At 38.8% G+C, this 26,801-nt stretch overlaps 1 protein-coding gene across 5 annotated transcripts in view; it reads left to right on the top strand.

Moving 5' to 3' along the window:
- ITGA9 (integrin subunit alpha 9) overlaps positions 1-26,801 on the top strand; it is a 588,487-nt gene that overhangs the window by 36,602 nt on the left and 525,084 nt on the right. For all 5 annotated transcript variants that reach the window (XM_034425607.3, XM_034423994.3, XM_034424808.3 and 2 more), the window contains exons 2-3: positions 12,355-12,482; positions 14,203-14,309. In XM_034425607.3, the coding sequence (XP_034281498.1) occupies positions 12,355-12,482; positions 14,203-14,309 (235 nt within the window). The remainder of the gene's footprint in view (positions 1-12,354; positions 12,483-14,202; positions 14,310-26,801) is intronic.

Here is a 26,801-nt window from a genome sequence, read left to right as displayed (position 1 = left end):
TAGCACAGCTGCTTTTACATTGTGGGTGAGCCAGTTGATGTTTTTTTAATTTTTATTTGGTGTGCGTTGGAAGAGGGGTGGTCTTATACGGCGAGTATAGCCCAAACCCTATATTTTAACAGGAAAAGTAGGGGGTCGTCTTATACGCCCAGTCGTTTTATACGCCGGAAAATACGGTACATAATCTATGACCCATTCTCAGTATTTACTTACTAAAGAGATAAACAGAATCACCAGGAGTTGGCAGAAAAGCAGTGGAAGTGGAATGATGTATGACTTCCTGCTAGCTTCTCTATTGACTTTGCTTGTGGAAAAGTGATAGGGAGCATTGGAAATCACAATCACCTGACTGAAGCTGACTACAGTGGTGCTGCCACAACCACAACTTTGTGAATACAACTGGTGTGAACATCTTTGACATTTCAATCACATGGGAGTAATAGGTCCCATATTTTCTATGCATTCTTTAAGTTAGAAGAGTCAAGGTACTTTGATTCAAAAATTGTTGCCCTGAAATGCACTGTTTCAAGTATTTCAAGATTACAAACAGAAAGACTGGAGGTGATCTGTTCGTCTTAGTTGTCTTAGTTGTAGGGAAATCATCTAGTTCCAAAGTTCCCTTTAACCAAATAGTCATTACTACATGCGTTCAAAGCATTTAACTCCACCATGGGCAGCTGCAGATAACAGACGTCTTTTTGTCTGTGACATTAGTCACACCTTAAATAGTCACACAGCTATTCCTTTGCCATAGATCATAGTTTCCTATAGTTTGTATTTTGTTGGAGGAATGCTAATGTATAGTCTTTGGTGCTTTGTGGATATTGTTATAATTCTTTTCATTAGATAAAATATAGGCCCAAGATCAAGATTACTTTCTTTCTATTTAACTTAACACAAGTAGTCTTCTGGAAACATTCGTAAGATAAAATGTTCTGCTATTACTCTGATCAAGAGCAGACAAATACTTTACCAATGTGTTACATGTTTTCAAAAAGGTTACTTGTGCCAGATGAATGGTTTTAGCACTTAAAAGTAAAGTGATCAGTTGATTTCATTTTCTATTCTATATATTTCTCTCCCACTAGCTAAAACTAGGGCCATTTTTAGAAGGTTTCTTGTCTCCACATCAACTTTAAATGGGATTCTCTCATTAAATCAAGCTACAGTAAACTATGCCAGAAATTCTCAAATTTTATGTGACCCCTTAAATGATAAAATGAATTTGTGTGATCAGTCCTGTGATTAAAATTAATTACTGTGTTCTTACTGTGCAAGAAATATGGTACTTTAAATAATTATATTCAATCTGTATGTTCAATAAAACAATAGTAGAACTTTTCAACTTTGTAATATAAAATCAAATTATTTCATTCACTAAATAAAAAGTAACACCAGAAACCTGTGCATAACATCTGATTATTATTTTTTTTGCCATGATGTCTGTGGAGATTCTCAATTATTCTAGTCAAGGATATCCAAAAGGTGTTTTTCCAAAAGGCAACTGGACTTTCTTGGGTTTTTTTTTCTTTGAAAATGTTTCACTTCTCATCCAAGAAGTGTCTTCAGTTCTATTCTACTGAAGAAGCTTCTTGAATGAAAAGCGAAAAATTTCCCCCCCAAAAAAAGCCCAAGAAAGTCCTTGGGAAAAAGCACTTATGGGACATTTTGCTATGATAAAATATGGAAATGAATTCATAAAAAGCTAAAATATAAGCTGCATGTGGTAATTTGTTCGAGTTTGTAATTTCTGCATTTTTTCTTACCAATTACTTATAATTTAGATTTGGGAACTGTAAATTGACATTTTTTAAATCAGTGGTTCCCAACCTTTTTTTGGTCATGCCCCACATAAGCGTCTCTAAAATCCTGATGCTTCCCCGCCCAACATATAATTCTTACTTTTCAAAAAGTGAACTCCTATTCACGTGGAGGAAGCCTAAAAGGCTAGTAACTTGGTTTAAACAAGGTTCTAAAGAACATGGCATCCATAAAAGAGAAAAATGAAAGAATGAAAGACAGTAGAAGTACTGAGGAACTTAAAAAATATGAAGTGATATGAAAAAAACAGCAAATAAAGTTTCAAAACATATAATAGAGAACTGAAATGCATAAATATAAAATAATTTTAATAAAAGCTTTTTCTGTAATACTTTGATCATATTAATTACTATACATATTAAAATAAAGGTACCTAACAAATTCAAAATACAATTTGAGCTCACCTCAAGATCATATTTACAACGCAATTCTATGCATGGCTACTCAGAAGTAAGCACCATTGTCTTCCATGGGGCTTACTCCTGGGAAAATGTTTTGCAACTTTAGAATTGCAACTTTAATCTACTTAAGTTAGTGAGATGCTTGATGCCTGCTGCAGAGAGATTTTATATTAGGCTCCAATTTAGTCAGCTTCATTCTCAAGTCTCCTTGTTCAGTGATATTCAGTCGATTTCTTCAGTAGCAAATCATTTACAGCACTAAAGCCACATTCAGCTAAATATGAAGATGGGAACCGTAACAGCAGTTTTCTTGCAAAGTAGGTTGAATTTGTGTATTTAGTTTCTATCCCATCACAAAGCCATGCTATCGCTTCTTTTATATTGAATGAAGTTTTAAATGACTCATCATTTTGCATTTCCGAGAATTCTTCTTGGTACTGCATTGAAACATCAGATAGATCCACCAGCACTGGCTGCACTACCCATGTTGGAAAATCAATTTGTTTTAATCAGAAAATCAATCTTTCAAATCAGAAGCCAATATTTTCAGATGATCCACAATTACAAGTACAGCAGCATCAGTCACATCACATTTTTTAAGCCAATGAAACATGTCAAAACTTTTGTCAGAAATATGTTTTTGACATAACGCTATAAATGTAATGAAGCCAAATATCTTTGCCTTTGCATCAACAAGAGTTTTATTTTTTCCTTGAAGTTGTTTATTCAACATACTCAGTTTTTCAAAAATATCTGCTAAATAACTCACAAACGCTTTATCATCAATTGTTAGCAGCTTCTTCATTTCAGGCTTGTCACTTAAAAAGTCACTAAGAACATCAAATAGTTCCATGAATCTTTTCAAACAATTTCCCTTTGAGAGCCACCTTACCTCAGTGTGAAGTACAAGTCTCACATAGTCTGCATTTTTACCTTCACAAAATTGCTTGAAGAGACACTCACATTTGGTATTAGCTTTTATAGCATTGATACATTTTATAACTGATTTTAGTACCTCATTAAGAACAGGAGAAATATTTTTGGATACTAAGTTATCTCTATGAATAACACAGTGCACAAGAAGCATTTTTGGATTCTCATCTTTCATCAATTTTAAGCAGTCATTTTTCTTGCCCATCATAACAGGAGCACTATTTGTAGCACAAGATGTTATGCTTTCCATTTATATATTTTTGACATCTAAGTAATTTTTTAGCTTATTATATGTATCAGTAGTGGTTGTAGTGGTCTCTAATAATTTGCAGAATAATATTTCTTCAGCAAATTCACCTTTATCAATATATCTTGCATAGGTTAGCAATACGGCCTCATTGTCTCTCAGAGTTGATTCATCCATTTGTACTGAGAATTTCCTTGATTTCAGCTTTTCAACAACTTGTGTTTCAATATCTTCACTCATTTCATCTATTCTTCTGCTAACAGTATTGTTACTGAGTGGCATGGCTTTCACATCTTTGTCATCTTTTTCCAGAACTGTTTTAAGAAATGCTGATATTGATGGTTTAATTAAATCCTCCCCTATAGTATGATTTTTTCCAAATTTAGCAATGAGTAAAGAAATTTCATAACTAGCCTCAAGACTATGACTGACAGTAACAGTTTGTAAACCTAACAATTTCTTATTTAAACTTGGGTCCTGGTTCTGTATCCTCACTGCTGGGCTTCCCCCAGCAGCCATCCACTCTGTCAGCTCTCCCTGCAATCACCCAGCAGCAAAGCCCACAGGAAAAAGAGAGACTGCCAGTCCCACGATCCTTAGTGGGAACACATCTGATTGGCTGACAGTTGCTCCCTCCTCCTCCCAGCTGGGATATCCTTTTCAGACCAGGCCCTAGAAAATGCACTTTAATAAAGACAACAATAGGTAAAACAAAACACATGTTTCATCATAAATATATAAGAACAATTAGCAAGCTTTTAAAAATTCAGTTAATAGTTTATTTTCATTTTGCCCCCTTTAAAAATCAAATTGTCCCCCTGTGGGGCCTGGGCCCCATATTGGGAACCACTGTTTTAAATGAATGGCTGTTCATGATTGTTTCTGAGTTTGGAGAATCAGTAAAGTTAAATGAATGAAATCTAGTCATATATATGTGCAGGTGAGCTGTTTGGCATTTTAATCAGAGCTTGGTAACAGCAAAGTTTGTTGACTTTGTAATTTTCTCTAATTTAAGGGTTTGGATCATTGTTCCCACTTGTAAAAAGATTGTTAGTTAGAAGATAGCCCTTGTCAGAATTATACAATTGAATAGTTTAGCCTTTTAAACTTTGGAGAAATTAAACTGTTAATATAGTCACTTCCCCCCTTCCTCTAATGTTTAAGTTTCAGTATGTAGTTTTTCTGGCTTCAATGAAGCCAGAGAGAGCCAAAAAAGCAGCAAAAACATTCTTCTCAGGTTATTTTTCTAGGTGTAAAGGTGAAAAACCAGTATTATTAATATACAAAGCTAGTAAAGGTAATTAGCACTGTAAATTAATTAATATATTGTACCCTTAAGATCGGAGTGAACTACATTAATGTATTTTTACTCCCCATCAATCTAAAATTGTGACAGTAAAGATGTAATTTGGGGGCATTTCGGTATCTTACAATGTGTGGGAATGAGGGGGTACTTGTACCCATTCCAACATAACTCTCCAAAAACAAATAGTTAAAATATTTGCCCCTGGCTCTTCTAGTGATACTATGGTGTTAATGGATAGTGTCCCATAAGTTTTAGGAAAGTGTGGAGTTTGTATTCAAAATATTGTCCAGTCCTTTTTAAGGGTACCTCTTCTTTTCCCTTTAGCAACCATGCTGCAGACCTGAGAAGAACCTTGTGGGAAGGATTGGGATGGATGGGAGAAAGGGAATATAAATCTATAGTAGACCTTGTGTATTGGTATGTTTATTCCAGAAATCAGTTTTGAATAAATGAAAGAGGCATGGAATTTTCTGTATGGTAGATTTCTTATATTTGTTGGTGATTCACACACTCTATGGCAGTGATAGTGAACCTTTTTGCAGTTGCATGCCAAAAGTGGGGGGAGCACGGGGGGGTTGCATGCATGTATGCATACACCCATAATTTAATGCCCCCCCCGTGCGTGCGTGTGCGACCCTCTGCTCTCTCCCCGCTTTTGGCACGTGATGGCATGGTTGGCCCTGTAGGCCCATTTTTCACCCTCCCCAGGCTCCAGAGCCTTTCTAGGAGCCTGGGGAGTGCAAAAACTACCTCCCACCCTGGAGGCCCTCTGGTGGCTGGAAATGGCCCATTTCCTGACTTCCGGCCCCACCAGAAGTCGGGAAATTGGCCTTTTCTGGCCTCTTGAGGGCCTCCGGGAGGGGGTGGGGAGGGCTGTTTTCACCCTCCCCAGGCTCCTAGAAAGGCTCTGGAGCCTGGGGAGAGCGAAAAACAGGCCTTCCCCACCCCCACAGAGGCCCTCTGGAGGCCAGAAACAGCCTGTTTCCCGACTTCTGGTTGGCCCAGAAGGCCTGAAAATGCATGTGCCAGAGCTGAACTAGGGTAATGCTCGTGTGCCCACCAATATGACTCTGCGTGCCACAGGTTCGCCATCATATGCATTGTTGATACTGTCTCCTTTGTTTATTGAACGAACAACAATAGGTTGAGTTCATAGATTGTATTAATTTATAAACCTAGAACTACACTAGGATGAAATCAGATGTGATTCAAACCAACATTTCTATTCAATTCAGGCTGGAATGAAGGGCATTTATTAATCCCATGTTTGGCTCTGGGACTAATTACCTGGTTTAGAGGAGATGAATCGAGGCTTATTCCAAGTTGCACTATTCTGAAAAGAAACGCGAGAAAGGTTTCTAATAAAACTCATTTATTTGTTATAAAGAAAATAAAACACCTCACTAACTAAGAAAAGTTAATTGCTACATTTTTGAAAATACTTCTTGCCGGCTATGTCAGCCGGACCTTGCTGGAAAGAGAACAAAGGAAAAAGTGTGAAGAGCAAGTGAAGGAATGTGGGTGGATACAGAAACACGTAGCTTACTGATAAGAAGTTGGCAAAGCTACGGAGAGTCTGACAGTCCAGAAATGATGAGTTCAGCTGGCAAATAAAATAACGCAGTGACATTCCCCTTCTTTGCCAGTTGAGCGAATATCAGTACATCATCAAATAAGGCACATCTTCTTTTGCAGATACTCGTGTTGGGCTGCTGGAAGTGGTTTGTTGAGCATATCAGCAGTTTGATCATGTGTAGATACATATTGCATTTTGACAAAACCTTTTTCACTAAATGTTTTATGTTTTGATAACGGATGTCAATGTGTCTGGACCTAGAACCTGTAAAATGAGATTCAGAAATATAAACCACCGATTCATTGTCTTCCATCACGGTGATCGGTTGGATCGGGTATGTCCAGATATCTGTGACTAAAGCATCAAACCAAGTTAGAGAATTACATGCATCTGAAACACAAGCATATTCAGCTTCAGTAGATGAACAAGAAACAAAATTCTGTTTACGTACTTGCCAATAAACAGGACATCCATTTAAGAACATCATATAACCTGAAGTACTTTTGCGTGATTTCTTATCACTTGCCCAATCAGAATCTGCATAACAACATAATTCTGCATAATCAGTGTGTGTTGGTTCTAACAATAATTTCAAGGGTTTAGTGTATTTTAGGTATCTCAATAATTTCTTAATACATGTCCAATGAAACTGTTTTGCCTTACCTACGTGTCGTGATAAGAGATTAACACTAAGTGCAATGTCGGGTCTGGTCCAACTACTAATGTATAACAGTGACCAAATGACTGAACGATAAAGTGTTTGATCCTCGAACTCAGGACTTTCTTCTTGTGTCAAGTTGTGAAAATCTGTTTGCATGGGTGTCTTTGTTGTGTTAGCATCTTTCATGTTGCAATGATGCAAAACTTGTTCAATTTTATCTTCTTGTGAAAGACTAAACCCCTTCTGTGTTTTTTCAATCTGAACACCTAAATAAGTGCTAATGTGACCTAATGATTTCAATGTGAAGTATCTCTGCAAAGCTTTGGCAAAAATTTCACTCATTTGCTTATTTGGACCAATATAAACAATATCATCAACATAAACAAGAACTATCTCATATGCATTGTTAGATCTTTTTGTGAACACGCACTCATCAGTTTCGGACTTAATAAAGCCCATTGAATTTAGTTTGTCAGTAAGACATAAATACCACATTAAACCAGATTGTTTCAGACCATAAAGACTTTTGTTTAGGAACCAGGTATCCCCTTCTTGCTGTCGGAATCCTGGAGGACTTCTCACATAGATCTCTTCGTCTAGGTCTGCATGTAGATAAGCCGTGTCAACATCAAACTGGAAAACTTCTAAACCAAGGATAGTTGCAGTTGCTAAAGCAATTTTTACACTCTCAGTTCTAACTGTCGGTGAGTAAGTATTTGTGTAGTCGTCAGGATAACGTTGAGCGAAACCCTGAGCTACAAGTCTGGCTTTGTACAGTGACTCACCATTTGGTTTCTTTTTGATTCTGTAGACCCATCGAGTGCCAATGACCTCTTTGTTTGCTGGAGGTTTTGCAGGTGTAAATACTTTAAGTTTCTTTAGACTGTCCATTTCAACCTGCATTGCATCATACCATTTGTTTTGCTCTGAATCAGGGAGCTGCTTGATTTGTGTGAAATTATCAGGTGGAAGTGTGACATTGCAAATCAAAGGCAAGGGTGCTTTTGTCAGTTGCCAAGAATATCGTTGTGGAGGGATCCCTTTTGTGGCCCTCTTGGAACGTCTCGGAACAACTGTCCAATCTTCTTCTGCTTTGTCCTCGTCCTCACTTTCGTCGCTAGCGTCAGCATCCGCGGCTTGCGAAGACGGAACATCGGGTTGAGAAGAACCAGTGGAATCTTGATCATCAATCTGCGTGGCATCAGCAGTATCATCTCTAGGAAAATAGACTCCAGGATCATTGGAATGAATCCTGGACCAGTCAATATCTTCTTCAAAATTAGCAGATTGGGAAATCACAATTGCATGTTTAGAGTCAATAAATTTGCTCCACTTTGAATTATCATCAATACCCATAAATCTCAGTCTCTTTGCTGTTAGACCTCCTTTTCTTCTTTGAGCTAAGGGAATGTTCACCATAGCATATGAACCAAAATATGGATGTTTTTAAGATCGGGCTTGTAGCCATACAACATGAAGAAAGGAGTCTGATTTGTTACACTGCTCCAAGTACGGTTGACAATGTAATTTGCATACTTGATAGCTTCACCCCAGTATATCATATCAAGGTTGGCGTCTTCTAGGAGACAACGCATCATGGTTTGCAGTACCTCTCCGTTGTGAGCCGGTATGTCAGGGGGCGAAGTCTGATGAAGAATTCCATTCTTACGCATCCAGTCCTGGAAACGCTGAGACATGAACTCGGCACCACGATCACTCTGGATTCTGGCGATGCGAACTTGGTGTTGGGTAGAAACAAGGGTTGCAAAGTCTTTAAAGATCTGAAAGTTCTCTGATTTTTCTTTCATAGGATATACATATCCATATCTAGAGTAATTATCAACAATTGTTAGAAAATATTTTCTACCACCAAATGATGGCGGGAAAGGACCAACTATGTCAATGTGAACCAAATCAAAAATGCGTGTTGACAGGCGTGTAGCGCGTTTGGGAATGGCTGCTGCTTTGGATTTGGCCTTTTTGCATACAGCACAATCCAAAAACACCTTACACCCCTTTAGATCCAAACCTTTTGCGAACTCCGGCATCTTCCTAAGAACACGGAAACTGGCATGCCCCATTGTTGGCTTTAGGAGCCTTAGGGGTAGCAACAGGATCTCTCTCTGGAGCATCTCTCTCTGGGCCTGTGCATTCCCTTTTTGGAGTTTGCATACTTGCCTGTGTTTGGGTTTTAGGCTTTGGCTTTAAGTAATAAACACCACCAATTAATATGGTTTCAGCAACAATATCTCCATCTTTAACTATGTAACTTGCTTTTTCAAGGTGGTGAACCTGGAATTTTAACATTCTAGACAAGTGACACTGACTAAGCAAATTACTGGTTGCTGTTGGTATGTAATAAACATCAGGAATGAATGCATCGAGCTCTTCAACATAAACAGTTCCTTTTCCTTTGACCTGACAAGGATGATTTGAAAAAGAATAAAGTTCATGTAGTTCTGGTTCAGGCTCGTGCATCTCAGTGAAAAGTTCCTTTCTGTAGGTAACATGCAATGCTGCACCACTGTCCAAAGTCCACAGGAGTTGTCTGTCGTACTCTGGCTGAAGTTGTGGATCATTGGTTAAAGCCAATGTGGCGAGTGGAGTTTGTGGATCACGCTGGGGACCACGACGACCTTGTCTTCCGCCTCTGCCTCTGCCTTTGGAGTCTGTTCCTCTGGGCTGGTGCGTGACAGGAGCTGGAACTCGTTGGGGACAATCCCGGGTGGCATGTCCCACACGATCGCAGGTGTAGCATCTTGGCATCCTTGGAGCGTAGGTTCTTCCTCGGAAGGGGCGCCTAGCTGGAGCTCTTGATGCGGGTGGTCCTCTCAAATGTGGCGTGGCCAACATGAATGCCTCTTCTTCAATTAAAAGTCTACAGACATTGTCCACTGTACGTTGAGCAATTGGGACTTGGTTAATTTTTGTAACAGCATCTTTCCATTCATAATTCAAAGAGTTAATAATGATGCTGATCATTTGAATATCTTCAATGTTATGGCCTCTTTCTCTCAATTCTGTTCTCAGACCTTTCAGTTTGGTCAAATGTCCTCCAATTTGTTCACCAGGTTTCAATCTCGAACCGTGGAGTTCAGACATGAGTAAACATGAAGATTCAATTGAGATAGGCCTGTAGCAATTTTCCAATTCAGCCCAAATTTGTCGGGCCGTTGTATTTGGTGGAAAAGTGACCTGCAGTTCAGTATCCATGGACATCAATAATGTTGTGCGAGCCCTTATCTTTAAATCTCTTATTGCAAAGTCCCATGGTTGAGCAGGTGGGTTAAATACCATACAGTGAGTGCCTTCTCTAAGAAGCAATAGTGTAATCTCACTGACCCAGGCTTTGTAATTGTGTCCTGACATTTTTAGTTTTGACTCACCAGTTAGTGGAGAGACAGAAAATGCCTGGTAAGGAGCCTGCACTTGGTATGCTGGCTGTGCTGGCAGGAATGCCTGTGGTATTTGCTGTGCCTGTTGTGGACCTAAAAATGGTCTTGGTTGTGCCATTGGAGGTGGGCCAGGAGGTGGCCCTATTTGCACTTGTGGCTGGGGCACATATGCAGGCATTTGTAGCTGCTGTGGCTGATGCACTGGAATCTGCTGTATTCCAGTTGCCATTTGTGCTTGATCTGCAATATTGGCATGATCTGCTGGAGATGCAGTCATTTGCCTTTGCTGTGTTCCATCTAAAAGGACACTTAACACCGCCAGGGGGTGTTTGAGTTTGGGCCTGTGGAAACACTTGTGGCATTTCAGCTTCCTGTAGTAAATTACTTTTGCCAGCAGATGGTGCTGCACCTTTAGTTTCGGACAGCTTTGCATACGGGGCATTGTATGCTTTAGAGTAGGAGTGATTATGTAAGGCATGTGTAACTTGATCAGGGAGACTTTCATGTGACGTATGCAGTGCCCTCTGTCTTAATTGGCCTGACACAGGATCCACCAGGGGGAGTGTCTTTGGCTCCGAGGAAGAAAGCAATATGGCGCTTTTTGAAAAATTTAAGTTATCTCCCTTATCTTGCTCAAGCATAGATATAGCCATTTTTGCCTGGGATAGCTGCTGTTCATAGAGTTTTATATGGTCCCGATAGGCTTTCGTAGCCAGCTCATCCAGTGTGAGCTTAGAGCTTCGAGGAGAATAATGAATTGTTTCCCTCTCTGCGTGGGAGGAATTTTGCTCAGCAATGTGCTTTGGCCTTGCATCGAGCGTTACAAATTCAGAAGGTTCTGGGAAGACCTTTTCAGAGCTTGGAAGATCAGAAGAAAATGTTACTGACCTGAGTCGTAAATCATCATCTTCAAAAACAGCTTCTGTCTTATCTGTCTCCATTTCTGTTCCCACGGCTTTTTCTTGTTCCAGGCGTGTGGCTGTAGTAAGGGGCTGGAAATCTGGAAACCTCCTTTCTGCCACCTTCTCAACAAAATACATTTTGTATTTGTTTTACTTCTGTTTCGGCATCTCAGCAATATAATTAGCGTACCTCAGTAGCTAAAAACTTATTGCCTATGCGCTCTTATCAGAAGTAACAAAACAAGGAAAAAAGCCATAAATCAAACCATCCTTGCTACCAGAATGTCAGGGCATTTATTAATCCCATGTTTGGCTTTGGGACTAATTACCCTGGTTTAGAGGAGATGAATCGAGGCTTATTCCAAGTTGCACTATTCTGAAAAGAAACGCGAGAAAGGTTTCTAATAAAACTCATTTATTTGTTATAAAGAAAATAAAACACCTCACTAACTAAGAAAAGTTAATTGCTACATTTTTGAAAATACTTCTTGCCGGCTATGTCAGCTGGACCTTGCTGGAAAGAGAACAAAGGAAAAAGTGTGAAGAGCAAGTGAAGGAATGTGGGTGGATACGGAAACACGTAGCTTACTGATAAGAAGTTGGCAAAGCTACGGAGAGTCTGACAGTCCAGAAATGATGAGTTCAGCTGGCAAATAAAATAACGCAGTGACAGATTAGCTCTTGTTTAACAGCAATAAAATCTCTTAGCTGATAAGTAAATTCAGAATTCACGGCCTACAACTCTCTGGATCTAGGGGCAAATGACAAATTTTATTGCTTTAAGTAAGAAATTATGGCTTCCCCACATTATCACTATATCAAAAGGCTAAGCTGTACCTTTTGTTCTTGTTCTTTCCTAGCAGTTTATTTGGGGGAGATGAGAATATATTACTTAGAAACATTTTCAGTTTGTCATTATTTTGGGGTTTTTTACTCCTTCAAATATCTTATGGATTTACTGAAGGAAAGGCCTTGTCTTATTTTACAGCTGTGGGTGATTGCCGATTCCCATGGCTGGAGGGAAAACAAGAGCTCAAAAAGAGAATTGTCACTGTGAAACTTGTGTATTTGCTTCTCTTGATGTTAAACATTTATTTGCTCTTAATTTTCAGGATCTTGGTTGGCGCCCCAAAGGCAGATTCTAAGTACAGTGCTTCTCTTAAGTCCCCAGGAGCTGTATACAAATGTCGGGTTCACACTAACCCTGATAGGAGGTGCACAGAGCTGGATATGGGTCGAGGTATGCATGAGCACAACTTTTTCATTTTCACTTTATTTGTTTTGAGCACATTTTTTTTCTTCCAAAGAAACATAGAACCTTTTGCATAAAATCTCTTCTGACTATCTTCATTTACTTGTATGCAAGTTGATGTACAGGAAATGATTTTCTTAAACTAGAAATGATACAGTATGGGAGGGCATTGGAATGAGAATCATTGGACAGAATATGGTCCTTATCTGTGTTTATTTTCTGTTAGCTTGAAGAATCAAAGTGATCTGGAAATTGGGATTTGTGCCTTAGAGATTGGTATTTTCCCAGTCCTTCCCCTTATGACTTCTCCTTCATGACTCCAAAGGCTCTTGATGCTCTAATAGCTTTCTGAAATTGATGATAGGAAAAAACATTAGACCTGCCATTTCTGGAATGATTTGCTATCCATGTTTACTGCTACTCTCTGTGTTAGCACAGCCTACTGTATTTTTCGGACTATAAGACGCACTGGTGTATAAGACGCACCAAGATTTCAAAGAGGTAAGTAAGAAAAAAAAAGGTTTTTGCCCTCCCCAGCTCCCAGGAACATTCTACAGGCCTTCCAAACCCTCTGCATGCCCTGTTTTTTGCAAAAATTGGCCCATTTTTTGCCTGTTTTTCGCAAAAACGGAGATGTTTTTGCTCTCCCCCAGCCCCCAGAAGCATTCTGCACGCCTCCCAAACCCTCTGCGCACCCTTTTTTTGCAAAAAAGGACAAGAAACAGGCCCGTTTTTGCAAAAATGGGGTGCACAGAGGGTTTGGAGGCCTGCAGAGTGCACCTGGGGGCTGGGGGGAGGGCATAAATGCTGTTTTTGCAAAAAAATGGGGCATGTGGAAGGTTTGGCAGGCCTGCAGAGTGCTCCTGGGGGCTGGGGAAGGCAAAAACATTCCTGTTTTTGTTAAAAATGGGTGAAAAACGACACCATTTTCCCCCAAAATGAGGGCGTTTTTGCCCTCCCCAGCCTCCTGGAGCACTCTGCAGGTTTCCCAAACACTCTGCGCACCCTGTTTTTGAGAAAAACGGGTCCATTTTTTGCAAAAATGGGACAAGTGGGGAGGAGCTTTGGGAGGCCAAAAATGGCTGTATTTGGTATATAAGACGCACCAACATTTCCATCCTTTTTTAGGCGGGAAAAAAGTGCGTCTTATAAACCGAAAAATATGGTAAGTGTCTATGAATGACAGCCGGTGGGAATTTGCCAGAAATGACTCTGTTGGCTAAGAGAGATTAGATCAGGGGTGTCAAACTCGCAACATCATGTTGTTGTCATGTGATGTATCGTGACTTTCCCCTCCTTTGCTAAACCAGGGTGAGCATGGCCAGCCCTTGATGCATCTGGCCCATGGGATGCGAGTTTGACACACCTGGATTAGATCCTTTCTTTCCTGATATAACCCCTAAAATGTAACATTTTAGAAAGTAACTATTCTTAGCCAATATCTTAATAATGATTTCATATAGGTTTTCCATGGAATATCTAATACCAGGATTGACAAAGAATTGTCAGTCTCTGATGAAGTTGGTAAATTTTTTTCCATGAAGTATTTCCTTTATTGAGAAGTGCACTATGCTAAGATAAATTAATTCTGAATCCATCAGATGGAAAAAATAATGGTCTGTTGTCTATAGTGCCATTTCCTGTAGATATACTTGATGCCATCTTCATCCTTTCTAAGTTCCCACCCTTCTTCCTGCATTTGTTTTAGCTAATGTTCGAGGAACATTCTGTGGAAAGACATGTAAAGAAGATAGAGATGATGAATGGATGGGTGTCAGTCTGGCAAGACAGCCAACGGTTGGAGGAAGTATATTGGTAAGTTGTTTTCCTTTGATCTCATTGAAGTGGGAAGTGTCATATTGACATAAAATGTGTGGGAACAGATATAATGTGCCAGAGACTGATGAGAATTCAGTTAATTCTCTGCTTTCTTTGGGAGGAAGGTAAATTGTATCCTGAGGACAAAGCTGCCATCTAGAAAGACAACTTCAAAGCATTTACACCTGCTTCTGTCATCCCTGAGGGCTTCCTTTTCAAAGTGTAGATCTAGCACTTGGAACAGAACAAATATCACCTTGTGTTTTTGTAAATAAGCCTGCTCCCTTTATTTCTTTAAAAAAATATGTGCATAGATAGACTTAGTAAATATTGTAGGCCATGTTTCATAATTTATTTCTTGCTTTATGTTTAAGCTAAAAATGAAATAAGTAAATATTGATATTCCTATATATTTTTATGGATGGTCTTTTTGTAATTAGCGAGTAAGAAGTCAGTGGAAGGTAACTTTTTCAATGATGAATAATGTCAGTGGATGGTGACTTTTTCAACGATGAAGTGTTTTGTTCTTGATGGCAAATGGCTCAGGATTATTGTAAGGATTGCCTCTCCTTCCAATTTAAGAAAGTAAAGACTCTTGAAACATGGTAGTTCATGTGGTAGTTCTGCTTTTATTAAGCAGAAGTGATAGCAACCAAGTTAAAGCAAGATCTGAATACCCTTAGGCAAAACAAGTAGGATTAAAGCAGTAGAGACCCCTCCCTTTAAGTCAGAATGCAGATTTTAGCCAATACATAAGTGTGAAAATGTTTTCTTTACTAGTTTACCTGAGAACCTGAACAAACGTATTCACACCATTATCCTTTAAAGTGAAACAACCCACATGGCTATCATAAACATTCCTCCATGTTAAGAGGATCTCAGGCCTCTTTGGCGCCATGATATAGGTTGTAAAATATCTGTTGACACAGGCAATGCTAGTAAATCGAATTCAAGTCTTCCCCTTCTCCCAATTGATTGGCAGTATCACTTTTAGGGATCTGACATGCTACCCTCCTTAGAAAACGAAAAGGTCGGGGATTCGACCAGAAGCATCGCGGCAAGACAATCGGGGAAGTAGCGGGCTCTGATGAGCTGTGCAAAAACCCGGACTGACGAACTGCCGCCAAGGGGTCTTCAGACCGGAACCATTCTGTAGGGACGGGGATGAAGGAGAGGCATCTCGGAAGACCAAAAGGAACAAGCAAGTTCCTCGAAGGTCAGAGGAAATTCTCTATGACTCGACGGCGGGGGCCGGCAGCCATTGCAGTTGTCACAAAGCTGGGGCAACCAGATTAAGCATTTTTTTTTATTTGATTTATATGCCGCCCTTCTCCGGAGACTCAGGGCGGCTTACAATGCGTTAAGCATTGTCCGTAAGCAGCATGACTTTGGGGGGGGGGGGAATGGAATACAATTGAACTTTTAAAACTGGAATAATACTAACTCAAAAAGAATAAAATGGCACAGGAAATTAGAGAAATGATTAAATCGATGTACTTGTTATGGAAAATGGAAATAAGAGAAATAACTACAATGCTGCATGGGGAATTTTATTTTTATTTTATTTTATTTCCAATTTATATACCACCCTTCTCCCTGAGGACTCAGGGCGATGTACAGCCAGAATTAAGAACATGAAATACAAATATTAAAAAACAATTAAAATATATATAAATTTGGCCCAAAAATTAAAAATCACAAACCAATTAAAACATTTAAAAATTTCTTCTTAAACCAGCCCGGCTTGCTGGAAAAAATGGGTTTTAAGGGCACAGCGGAAGGCACTGAGGTATTGGATTCTGAGGTCCAATTAAAATCTGAGGACATAAAAATCGAGATAGAGCATACACAAGCTGACAAGGAAATAAAAACAGAGAAGCAAGACACAGGCTGAAAATAAGGAAGATAAAGACAATGCGATTAAATATGAAAAAGTAACTGAACATGTGGATAGTAATAATAAAAAGGAGGTTTTTAGAGATTACATTGGGATTAACAATGAAAAAAAGAGAGGATGGAAAGAGACAAATAAGGAAAGAAGGGTGGAACAGAAAAAATATAAAGAATTTAAATGATTACACTGGGATTTACAGTGAAAAGATAAAAAAGAGAGAAAAAGGGTGGAAAACAACAGGAAATATAGGGCAAAATAGAAGAATCCAGGACTTTGAAATACAGAATGATAATACTGGGCTAAACAGTGGGCTAAACAGTAGTGAAATAAAAAAAAGAGAAAAGAGAGGGGGAACAACGGGAAATATAGGGCAAAACAGGGGAGATCAGAATTTTAAAGCACAAAAGGAAAAAAGAGGAAATAAAAAGTAAAAAGGAAAAGGAAAAGGAAGAAAAGGAGAAAGAAATGAAAGAGGAATATAATGCATATATCTAGAACTGAAATACGAATTGTAGTAAGAAATAATGGTAAATCATATGGTGAAAACGAATTGAATAATAATTGGAATATTATCATCTGTATTTTTGAAATCTAGATAATGTGTAGAAATGATTAAGTGATGATTTGGAACAATATATGGGGAAAAATTTAACTAAGAAAATTGTAATAAATGAAATATTTTTAATTGCATATCGTGGTGAAAGTAGAAATGATTAAGATGTGGTTTGGAGGAACATATGGGGAAAATTATTTGTTGTATGAAAATGGAACTAATTGGAATATCCACGTTTATATTCTTTTTTTACTTGTTTGAATATATAAATGAAAAAGATATTTACATAATTGATTTATATTAAAATGTTGGACTGTATTATTATTTAAGGAAATGTATGTTATAAAATAAGTGGGTTTACTATTCCTATAAGAATTGAATAACTGTAACATCACAAAATTAATTTATTTGATGATGGATAGAAAAACAGATGACAATGAGAAGGGGTTTAATATAGAATAGAAGGAAAAAATGGAATTTGGTTAAAATTAGAGATGAAAATGAAGGGTAATATTGGTAAAAAATAGATGAAAATAAATACTATGCCAAAAAGGAGGTATAGAAATTGTAATTTTAGTTGAAAGGACTAAAAACTGTTTAAATTGTTAACTGGCCAAATACTCTCTCTGTTCAGCAAAAATACATTGTATCTTTGTGTGTATGTGTAAAATATAAAAGAAAATGAAAGGATCCATCTGTAAAAAAAAAACAAATATAAACAAAATTTCATGATAGTATATTAATAAGGTTTATTAGGGTATTGGGAGTGAACTTTTCTCAGTAAGGTTGGAGCCCTAACATGGTGTTTAACGACCCATTCGTTGTGTGCTGATGGTAAATGTTTCCAAGTGACTAAGTATTGGATTTTCCCTCTGTGGATCCTAGAGTCAAGGATTTCCTTGATTTCAAAGTGTTGTTCACCTTCAATCATGATGGGAACAGGTGGTGTAGATGCAGGTTGTCTGAGGGATGAGATTACTTCTCGTTTGAGTAAACTGATATGGAATACTGGGTGGACTTGCCTGAGTGTCTTTGGAAGGAGTAGTTCAACTGCTACTGGATTGATGACTCTAGTAATGGGGAAAGGTCCAATGAACTTTGGCTTTGGTTTCTTTAATGGTTGTAATGATTTCAGGAATTTACTCTGTAGTATACTCTGTGTCCAACATGAAAAGTTTTAGGTTCCATCCTTTTCTTGTCAGCTTGAATTTTAAAAGCCTCTCTAGCTTCCTTTAAGGCTAATCTAACCACTGGCCATGTGTTTTGCAAATTATCCATCCACTCCTTAAGTGAGGGGATGGTGGGTTCTTCTGTGGGTAGTTCAGGCATGGGACTGAAATCCTGGCCTGTCGCTACTCTAAAAGGGGTAAAACCAGTGTTTGAAAGTACAGCATTATTAAACGCAACTTCAGCAAAAGGCAAAAGTTTGGTCCAGTTATCCTGTTGAAAATTAATAAAACATCAAAGTCAGATGCATATTAAAAGGTTGTATAATGCTTTATTGGAAATAGATTCAGAAACGGAATTGGTTAAGGATTGTATGATAAAATGGGCACAAAACTTTCAGGAACCAGTGATGATGGAAACATGGGAAAAGATTTGGGTCAGAAATGTTAAATTTACACAAGCACAAAATTTGAGAGAGAATTTTTATAAAATGTTTTATAGATGGCACTTAGATTCTAAAAAATTATCATGCATGTATTCGAATTTGCAAGCTAAATGTTGGAGATGTGAATGTGATGATGCAACCTATTATCATATATGGTGGACCTGTAAGAAAATCAAGGCATTTTGGATAAAAATTTGGTGGGTGATGCAGAACATTCTGAAAAAAAGGTTGAAATTTACTCCTCAATTGTTTTTACTGGGTATAACAATGGATTGTACAGTATTAGAGACTAAATTGATTTTGAACTTAATATCAGCAGCTAGGCTGTTGGTAGCGCAATACTGGAAGAAGGACTTTGTGCCTACTATTGAAGAGTGGATACTGAAAGTAACGAACTTAGCAGAAATGGCGAAAATCTCAGCGTATTTGAAGGACTATACACAAGAAAGATAGGTATCGGAATGAAGAAGATGGATTGATTATATTCAAAAAAAGTATCAGACAAGAAAATATCAAATAGCTTATGAATGAACGTTAAGTATTAGAAGTATTATGCTATCTATAGTGGAGTTAAGGTTTCAGGGGGGATTTAGTAGTCTGAGGATAGATAGGTTAATTTAGTTTATGATTGTTAATTGAAATACCTTGTATTTTGCTCTGGGAAGTCTGGGGAGGAGGGGAGGGAAAGGGTGGGGGGAATATTGGGGAGGGGGGAAATAATTACATCACTTGCATGATTAAGCCATGAAGCACATATCATTGTTTTGACACTGTAAGTTGTAATGGAACTTACTAGGTAGATATCTGTGTTCAAGACTTCGGGATCATTCCCTATCCGTATAGTTGTATTTGTCAGGGCGTTGATTAATCCCATGTTTGGCTCTGGGACAAATCACCTGGTTTAGAGGATGGATCGAGGCTTATTCCTTGTTGCAATATTCTGAAAAAGAAACGTGAAGAAAAGTTCTCTAATAAAACTCATTTATTTGTTATAAAGAAAATAAAACACCTCACTAACTAAGAAAGAGTAATTGCTACATTTTTGAAATAGCTTTTTGCCGGCTATCTCTCAGCCGGACCTTTCTGGAAAGAGAACAAAGGAACGAGTGTGTGAAGCAAGTGAAGGAATGCGGACATGCGTAGTAGCTTTTGATAACAATTCTTGGCAAGGTATGGAAAGTCTGATAGTCCAGAAATAATTGGCTCAGCTGGTAAATAAAATAACGCGGTGACATTCCCCTTCTTTGCCAGTTGAGCGAAATATCAGTACATTATCAAATAAGGCACATCTTCTCACACAGATACTCGTGTTGAGCTGCTGGAAGTGGTTTGTTGAGCATATCAGCAATTTGATCATGTGTAGATATATATTGCATTTTGACAAAACCTTTTTTCACTAAATGTTTTATGTTTTGGTAACGAATGTCAATGTGTCTGGACCTAGAACCTGTAAAATGAGATTCAGAAATATAAACCACCGATTCATTGTCTTCCATCACGGTGATCGGTCGGATCGGGTGTGTCCAGATATCTGTAACTAAAGCATCAAACCAAGTTAGAGAATTACATGCATCTGAAACACAAGCATATTCAGCTTCAGTAGATGAACAAGAAACAAAATTCTGTTTACGTACTTGCCAATAAACAGGACATCCATTTAAGAACATCATATAACCTGAAGTACTTTTGCGTGATTTCTTATCACTTGCCCAATCAGAATGTGCATAACAACATAATTCTGCATAATCAGTGTGTGTTGGTTCTAACAATAATTTCAAGTGTTTAGTGTATTTTAGGTATCTCAATAATTTCTTAATACATGTCCAATGAAACTGTTTTGCCTTACCTACGTGTCGTGATAAGAGATTAACACTAAGTGCAATGTCGGGTCTGGTCCAACTACTAATATACAATAGTGACCCAATGACTGAAAGATAAAGTGTTTGATCCTCGAACTCAGGACTTGCTTCTTGTGTCAAGTTATGAAAATCTGTTTGCATGGGTGTCTTTGTTGTGTTAGCATCCTTCATGTTGCAATGATGCAAAATTTGTTCAATTTTATCTTCTTGTGAAAGACTAAACCCCTTCTGTGTTTTTTCAATCTGAACACCTAAATAAGTGCTAATATGACCCAATGATTTCAATGTGAAGTATCTCTGCAAAGCTTTGGCAAAAATTTCACTCATTTGCTTATTTGGACCAATATAAACAATATCATCAACATAAACAAGAACTATCTCATATGCATTGTTAGATCTTTTTGTGAACATGCACTCATCAGTTTCGGACTTAATAAAGCCCATTGAATTTAGTTTGTCAGTAAGACATAAATACCACATTAAACCAGATTGTTTCAGACCATAAAGACTTTTGTTTAGGAACCAGGTATCCCCTTCTTGCTGTCGGAATCCTGGAGGACTTCTCACGTAGATCTCTTCGTCTAGGTCTGCATGTAGATAAGCTGTGTCAACATCAAACTGGAAAACTTCTAAACCAAGGATAGTTGCAGTTGCTAAAGCAATTTTTACACTCTCAGTTCTGACTGTTGGTGAGTAAGTATTTGTGTAGTCGTCAGGATAACGTTGAGCGAAACCCTGAGCTACAAGTCTGGCTTTGTACAGTGACTCACCATTTGGTTTCTTTTTGATTCTGTAGACCCATCGAGTGCCAATGACCTTTTTGTTTGCTGGAGGTTTTGCAGGTGTAAATACCGTAAGTTTCTTTATACTGTCCATTTCAACCTGCATTGCTTCATACCATTTGTCTTGCTCTGAATCAGGGAGCTGCTTGATTTGCGTGAAATTATCAGGTGGAAGTGTAACATTGCAAATCAAAGGCAAGGGTGCTTTTGTCAGTTGCCAAGAATATCGTTGTGGAGGGATTCCTTTTGTGGCCCTCTTGGAACGTCTTGGAACAACTGTCCAGTCTTCTTCTGCTTCGTCCTCGTCCTCACTTTCGTCGCTAGTGTCAGCATCCGCGGCTTGTGAAGAGGGAACATCGGGTTGAGAAGAATCAGTGGAATCTTGATCATCAATCTGCGTTGCATCAGCATATCATCTCTAGGAAAATAAACTCCAGGATCATTGGAATGAATCCTGGACCAGTCAATATTTTCTTCAAAATTAGCAGATTGGGAAATCACAATTACATGTTTAGAGTCAATAAATCTGCTCCATTTTGAGTTATCATCAATACCCATAAATCTCAGTCTTTTTGCTGCTGGACTTCCTTTTCTTCTTTGAGCTAAGGGAATGTTCACCATAGCGTATGAACCAAAAATATGGATGTTTTTAAGATCGGGCTTGTAGCCATACAACATGAAGAAAGGAGTCTGATTTGTTACACTGCTCCAAGTACGGTTGACAATGTAATTTGCGTACTTGATAGCTTCACCCCAGTATATCATATCAAGGTTGGCGTCTTCTAGGAGACAACGCATCATGGTTTGCAGTACCCCTTGTCTTCATTCTGCGACTCCATTGTGAGCCGGTGTGTAAGGGGCTGAAGTCTGATGAATAATTCCATTCTTACGCATCCAGTCCTGGAAACGCTGAGACATGAATTCGGCACCACGATCACTCTGGATTCTGGCGATGCGAACTTGGTGTTGGGTAGAAACAAGGGTTGCAAAGTCTTTAAAAATCTGAAAGGTCTCTGATTTTTTTTTCATAGGATATACATATCCATATCTAGAGTAATTATCAACAATTGTTAGAAAATATTTTCTACCACCAAATGATGGTGGGAAAGGACCAACTATGTCAATGTGAACCAAATCAAAAATGCGTGTTGACAGGCGTGTAGTGTGTTTGGGAATGGTTGCTGCTTTGGATTTGGCCTTTTTGCATACAGCACAATCCAAAAACACCTTACACCCCTTTAGATCCAAACCTTTTGCGAACTCCGGCATCTTCCTAAGAACACGGAAACTGGCATGCCCCAATCTTCTATGCCATTTATGGATACACCTGGAATGCAAAGGTTTACCAGTTAGTGAATTCTCAACATTAACATTTTTATGCGGAACCTCAGGCTTGCTCTGAGTAACCTGTTTACCAACTTTCTTTTTGTTGGCTTTAGGAGCCTTAGGGGTAGCAACAGGATCTCTCTCTGGAGCATCTCTCTCTGGGCCTGTGCTCTCCCTTTTTGGAGTTTGTATACTTGCCTGTGTTTGTGTTTTAGACTTTGGCTTTAAGTAATAAACACCACCAATTAATATGGTTGCAGCAACAATATCTCCATCTTTAACTATGTAACTTGCATTTTCAAGGTGGTGAACCTGGAATTTTAATGCTCTAGACAAGTGACTCTGACTAAGCAAGTTACTGGTTGCTGTTGGTATGTAATAAACATCAGGAATGAATGCATCGAACTCTTCAACATAAACAGTTCCTTTTCCTTTGACCTGACAAGGATGATTTGAAAAAGAATAAAGTTCATGTAGTTCTGGTTCAGGCTCATGCATTTCTGTAAAAAGTTCCTTTCTGTAGGTAACATGCAATGCTGCACCACTGTCCAAAGTCCACAGGAGTCATCTGTCGTACTCTGGTTGAGGTTGTGGATCATTGGTTAAAGCCAGTGTGGCGAGTGGAGTTTGTGGATCACGCCGGGGACCACGACGACCTTGTTTTCCACCTCTGCCTCTGCCTCTGGAATCTGTTCCTCTGGGCTGGTATGAGACGGGAGCTGGAACTCGTTGGGGACAATCCCGGGTGGCATGTCCCACATGATTGCAGGTGTTGCATCTTGGCATCCTTGGAGCGTAGGTCCTTCCTCGGAAGGGGCGCCTAGCTGGAGCTCTTGATGCGGGTGGTCCTCTCAAATGTGGCGTGGCCAACATGAATGCCTCTTCTTCAATTAAAAGTCTACGGACATTGTCCACTGTGCGTTGAGCAATTGGGACTTGGTTAATTTTTGTAACAGCATCTTTCCATTCATAATTCAAAGAGTTAATAATGATGCTGATCATTTGAATATCTTCAATGTTATGGCCTCTTTCTCTCAATTCTGTTCTCAGACCTTTCAGTTTGGTCAAATGTCCTCCAATTTGTTCACCGGGTTTCAATCTCGAACCGTGGAGTTCAGACATGAGTAAACATGAAGATTCAATTGAGATAGGCCTGTAGCAATTTTCCAATTCAGCCCAAATTTGTCGGGCTGTTGTATTTGGTGGAAATGTGCAGTTCAGTATCCATGGACATCAATAATGTTGTGCGAGCCCTTATCTCTAAATTTCTTATTGCATAAATCCAAGGTTGAGCAGGAGATTAAAAACCATGGAGTGAGTGCCTTCTCTAAGAAGCAATAGTGTAATCTCACTGACCCAGGCTTTGTAATTGTGTCCTGACATTTTTAGTTTTGACTCACCAGTTAGTGGAGAGACAGAAAATGCCTGGTAAGGAGCCTGCATTTGATATGCTGGCTGTGCTGGCAGAAATGGTATTTCTGTGGTATTTCTGTGGTATTTGCTGTGCCTGTTGTGGACCTAAAAATGGTCTTGGTTGTGCCATTGGAGGTAGACCAGGGGCTGGCCCCATTTGCACTTTTGGCTGTGGCACATATGCAGGCATTTGTGCTTGAGCTGCAATATTGGCATTGGAGATGCAATCATTTGCCTTTGCTGCATAAAGCGTGCCTGTGTTCCATCTAAAAAGACACCAACACCACCAGGGGGGGTTTGAGTTTGGGCCTGTGGAAACACTTGTGGCATTTCAGCTTCCTGTAGTAAATTACTATTGCCAGAAGATGATGCTGCACCTTTAGCTTCTGGCAGCCCAGTTACAAGGAATGATTGCGTGGCAGGTTTATATGTAACTTGATCAGGGAGATTTTCATGTGACGTATGCAGTGCCCTCTGTCTTAATTGGCCTGACACAGGATCCACCAGGGGGAGTGTCTTTGGCTCCGAGGAAGAAGACAATATGGCGCTTTTTGAAAGTTATCTCCCTTATCTTGCTCAAGCATAGATATAGCCATTTTTGCCTGGGATAGCTCCTGTTCATAGAGTTTTATACGGTCACGATAGGCTTTCATAGCCAGCTCATCTAGGGTGAACTTAGAGCTTCGAGGAGAGTAATGAATTGTTTCTCTCTCTGCGTGGGAGTAATTTTGCTCAGCAGTTTGCTTTGGCCTTGCACCGAGCGTTACAAATTCAGAAGGTTCTGGGGAGACAGGTTGGGAGCTGGCATAATTAGAAGGGGGAGTTACTGACCTCAGTCGTAGTGCTTCGCCTTCAAAAACAGCTTCTGTCTTATCTCCCTCCATTTCTGTTCCCACGGCTTCTTGTTCCAGGCGTGTGGCTGAAGTAAGGGGCTGGAAATCTGAAAATCTCCTGTCTGCCACCTCTTCGTTGGAAAGATCAATCAAATCATTTACGAAGAGTGGTCTTGGTTCCATTTTGCCTTTTTTCTTCTTCTGTTTCGGCATCTTAGCAAAATAATTAGCGTACCTCAGTAGCTAAAAACTAATTGCCTATGCGCTCTTATCAGAAATGACAAAAGAAGGAAAAAAGCCATAAATCAACCGTCCGAGTGCTACCAGATGTCAGGGCGTTGATTAATCCCATGTTTGGCTCTGGGACAAATCACCCTGGTTTAGAGGATGGATCGAGGCTTATTCCTTGTTGCAATATTCTGAAAAAGAAACGCGAAGAAAAGTTCTCTAATAAAACTCATTTATTTGTTATAAAGAAAATAAAACACCTCACTAACTAAGAAAGAGTAATTGCTACATTTTTGAAATAGCTTTTTGCCGGCTATCTCTCAGCTGGACTTTTCTGGAAAGAGAACAAAGGAAAGAGTGTGTGAAGTAAGTGAAGGAATGCGGACATGCGTAGTAGCTTTTGATAACAATTCTTTTTTTTTTATTGCAAAAGTTTTACAATTACATTTTCACCCCACTTTTCCCCCCCAACCCACCCCACCCTCCCCACCCTAACCCCCCCAAACCCCCCATAACCCACCCCCTCTGACTTCCACAGAATATAATCCCATCAAAATCCCCCCTTTTTTATAAAAAACTTGAGCCCCTCAAACCCCCTATAATTTTTTCTCTCTTCACAATTCATACATTTCTATTTCTATATAACTTTCAATGAAAAACAATTTGATACTTCCTAACTTGGTATTTTTTTTGCACATAATCTATCCATTTTTTCCATTCCCATTCATAAGTCTCTTGTGAGCGATCTTTTAAATATGCTGAAATCTTCGCCATCTCCGCAAAACTGGCCATCTTGAAAGTCCATTCTTCAATAGTGGGTAAGGCTTCATTTTTCCAATATTTACCTATCAGTAATCTCACTGCTGTTATCATGTACAATATCAACTTAGTTTCATCCAATGTAAAACTCTTTACTATACCCAATAAAAACAATTGTGGAGAAAATTGAATTTTTTTCTTCAAAACGTTCTGCATAACCCACCATATTTTTATCCAAAAAGCCTTGACTTTCTTGCAATTCCACCAAACATGATAATATGTAGCATCTAGACTATCACATCTCCAACATTTTGGCTGAACATTAGGTTACATACAGGATAATTTCTTGGGATCTAAATGCCATCTGTAAAACATTTTATAAAAGTTTTCCCTCAAATTCTGCGATTGCGTAAATTTAACATTCTGAACCTATATTTTCTCCCATGTTTCCAACATTACTGGTTCTGCAAAATTCTGTGCCCATTTAATCATACAATCTTTAACCAATTCAGTTTCTGAATCCCTTTCTAACAAAACATTGTATAGCCTTTTAATATGCATTGGACCTTTCTCTTTTATATGTCTAACCAATTCTTCCTCATGCAACATAATACCAGTTTTTTGGTCCTCTTTCCATCTCTGTTGAAGTTGATTATATTGTAGCCAGGTTATATTAATCCCTTCAGCCAACAGTGTCTGTAGTGTCTTCAGCTGCCATCTGCCCGCATCTGTAAAAAGAACCTCTTTATATAAAACCCCCCCGAGTGACATTATATTTGTATTCCACAAAGTATGACCAAGATCCAGCCATAGCGGTATTTTATAATCCCATTTAAATCGGTGCTTCTTCCAAACTCTCATCAACGAATCTCTAAGTATATGACTTTTGAACACTTTATCCACTTTATTTTCATAAAATAAGTAAGCGTGCTAACCAAAATCCAGGTCAAAGCTTTCTATGTTCAATATTCCAGTCTTTTTCCTTCCAAACCAATCACTTGCTTGAGTCAAAGCTGCTGCTTCATAATATATCTGTAGGTTTGGAAGTTTAAGGCCTCCCCTCTCTGGAGCATCTTGCATAATTTTTAATTTCACTCTCAGTTTTTTCTCATTCCAAACAAACTTATTCACTCCACTTTGCCATTCTTTCAGTTGTTTATCACTTTTAAGCACCGGAATCATTTGAAACAAAAAAAGAAATCTTGGCAAAATGTTCATCTTAACTGCTGC

Source organism: Pantherophis guttatus, chromosome 4 (genome assembly GCF_059756535.1).
Source record: "Pantherophis guttatus breed Tessera chromosome 4, ASM5975653v1, whole genome shotgun sequence".
NCBI classification, from domain to species: domain Eukaryota; kingdom Metazoa; phylum Chordata; class Lepidosauria; order Squamata; family Colubridae; genus Pantherophis; species Pantherophis guttatus.
This window is presented reverse-complemented; position numbering and strand designations above follow the sequence as displayed.